Raw genomic sequence first — 2869 nt, forward strand, 5'->3', positions numbered from 1 at the left:
ACGGTTTTCAAATTGAACAGTTTGTAACTGGGCTTTTGAATCCTCTTTTATGAAAAAATCAAATTGCTTTCAAGAGTCCTGGTATGGAAGTTAATAACTAAAGAGGCGAGGGAAGGGAAGTTTGGCCTAAAACTTGTGGTAGTCTTCGATGACAGATGGACCGACCAGTTTTACGGTTTCCAAATTTAACAGTTTGAAACCGGGCTTTAGAATCCTCTTTTATGAAATAACAGAATTGCTCTGTAGAGTCCTGGTATGTGGTGAGGGAAGGGGTGCTTTGACTTGCACTTGGAGTATTCTTCGATGGCAGATGGGCCGGTTTTACGGTTTTCAAATTGAACAGTTTGGAACTGGGCTTTAGAATCCTCTTTCATGAAACAACAGAATTGCTGGTACGGGGTGAGGGAAGGGGTGCTCTGACTTGCCTGGCACTTGGGGTAGTCCTCGATGGGCCGGTCCACCTTCCATCCCAGCAGCGGCGGGATGCAGATCAGGCCGCTGAGGATCCAGACGAGCGTGATCATGACAGCGGCGCGCGCCGGGGTGCGCTTCTTCAGGTAGTCCACGGCCTGCGTGATGGACCAGTAGCGGTCGAGCGATATGAGGCACAGGTTCATGATGGACGCGGTGCACAGCAGGACGTCCATGGCCGAGTGCACGTCGCACCACCAGTTGCCGAAGATCCAGTAGCCCATGACCTCGTTGGCCAGCGAGAACGGCATGATGACGAGGCCGAGGAAGAAGTCCGCGACCGCCAGCGACGCGATGAACCAGTTCTGGATGTTCTTGAGCGCCTTTTCGGTGGCGATGGCGATGATGACGAGCATGTTGCCGACGACGACCACGATCATCAGCAGGGTGGCCACTATCGACGCGGCGACGATCTGCAGCAGGGAGTAGCCGCTCGGGTAGAGCCCGTCCCGGACGATCACGTACGTGTGGTTCAGGCCGTCCGTGCCGTTGCCGGACGAGTTGCCGAAGCTCAGGTTGAGCCTGTCGTCGTCCAGCGTCAGGTACAAGTCGTCGTACCCGTACACCAGCCCCGAGGTCTCGTTCGGAAACCCCTCCGCCTGCAGGGAGTATATCTCCATCGTTGCCGGAATTTCGAGATGGGAGAGTGGGGGGATCCCACTCCCGGCTCGAGACCTCCCGACCTCACACCTCGCCCGCACCCGCGTCCACATCCATCACAGAAGAGCACTCAGGTCCCTGTTGAGCACTCAGGGTCCTGTTGAGCTCTCTCCTCCGCGAAGAGAAGAAAAAAACAAATACACGCGCACAAACTTGTGTCTTTCGCGACAAGAAATCTTTCGAAACTATTCTACGAATAGTTCAAATAGAGGCACAGAATTCATGGAAGAATGATGTTAGAATGATGGTTGTTTTGCTCCTAGTAACACAAATTAGTCGTTTGATTTTGAAATCATCCCTTCACCTGCCTATGCACGTTCCTTTCTTTTTTGGCCCCTAATAATGTTTGTTTCAGTATCTTTCGTTGCTTTTAGACAAATTTAATATATTGTATTGTACATAAGAACCCGTTAATATTTATTGTTTCATTATTTGTCTATTGCTTACACCAATTATATTTTTAAAAAAGATAATTCTTGACAGCGGGGTGGTGATATCAGGAACATGAGTGCTATTGCATTAGTTTAGATACTATAATTTTACGGCTGAGAAATAATGTTATGAACATTGTTTTCTTTAAGTGTGTTTAACTAAGCCATATATTTTTTTTACAAATAATGCAGTATGATAAATTTTCTGTTTGTAATATTTAAAAACTTATTTCCATGTAACAAAAGAAATTTTTTTCAGATATTTTATGAATTGCAACTTTTTCACAGTTTTCTTTATAGAACTATTGAGGTATGAGATTATAAGATTGTATTCGATATGAAAAGGATGCTGGTTGAAAGCTTAGTTTAAATATATAAATTAATAATGGTAACTATTTACTAGCCAATTTTTTTTAAATTTTGCTGAAAAATCAAATATTAAATTTTTTATAGTGTATTTAAGTAGGAACTTACAGAATTGTTAACGAATGAAAAAAAAATTGCTTTTAAAACCAACTTTTTCTATTATCCGGTGTTTTTTATACCTTTATCTGGCATAAAAAGTTATGTTAAAATTTTACAATTTAACTTTTTTTTAACTTTTAAGGGATATGAGGAAATGTTACTAAATTTAGGGAGTTGCGAGCACTTTTGGGTAATCAAACAAGTGACACTCAAGTATCGGGAAGCTTTCAGGTATTAGGCATAGCTTCAAAAACTACATATGTACGACTACGGGGAAAAAGGAGGGACAGCGGATGATTATAAGGTAAAAAATGTTTCTAACCAGGCGTGTGTTCAGCAACCAAGCTGTGTTTTCACTGACCGCCTTTTGGACATCTAAATATCTTGTACCCGTTTTGCCCGACAGAACCTCGATATATTATCAGAGACCTCGAGAATGTTATAAAAAAACTGTAATAAGAACTAAAAATATTTAGTGAATTATATGCTTTTCACAAATACATCGAATATAAAGGAGCGTGCTCGCAATCAACGCGAGTTATCTCAATATACAAAAAACATTAAAAGTATTTAAATTTTAAAGTGTTTTTTTACAAGGCCATCAAATGGCTAATAATGTACGTACGACATACATCGAAACATCAAGAGTGTATAATATTAATAATTATTTTGCGATCTCTGGAGTCAAAAAGTCACTTAAAAACCATGTATTAATTGTCATGAATGTAACACCAAATCCAATGTACAAAATAAAAATCACTTAAAATATCTCACGAAAATTTCTCTAAAACACAATTTTTTTTCAATGTAATAAAAAGTGTTTAATCACTTGCACTACTAGT

At 41.0% G+C, this 2869-nt stretch overlaps 1 protein-coding gene across 1 annotated transcript; it reads right to left on the bottom strand.

Moving 5' to 3' along the window:
* Window positions 1-206: 206 nt before the first annotated feature.
* LOC134540955 (alpha-2 adrenergic receptor-like) lies at window positions 207-1091 on the bottom strand. The gene has a single exon (XM_063384044.1). It carries the CDS (start codon window positions 1089-1091, stop codon window positions 207-209), a length of 885 nt encoding a protein of 294 aa, XP_063240114.1.
* Between the last annotated feature and the right edge of the window lie 1778 nt (window positions 1092-2869).

This window comes from Bacillus rossius, chromosome 17 (assembly GCF_032445375.1).
Source record: "Bacillus rossius redtenbacheri isolate Brsri chromosome 17, Brsri_v3, whole genome shotgun sequence".
Classification (NCBI taxonomy): Eukaryota; Metazoa; Arthropoda; class Insecta; order Phasmatodea; family Bacillidae; genus Bacillus; species Bacillus rossius.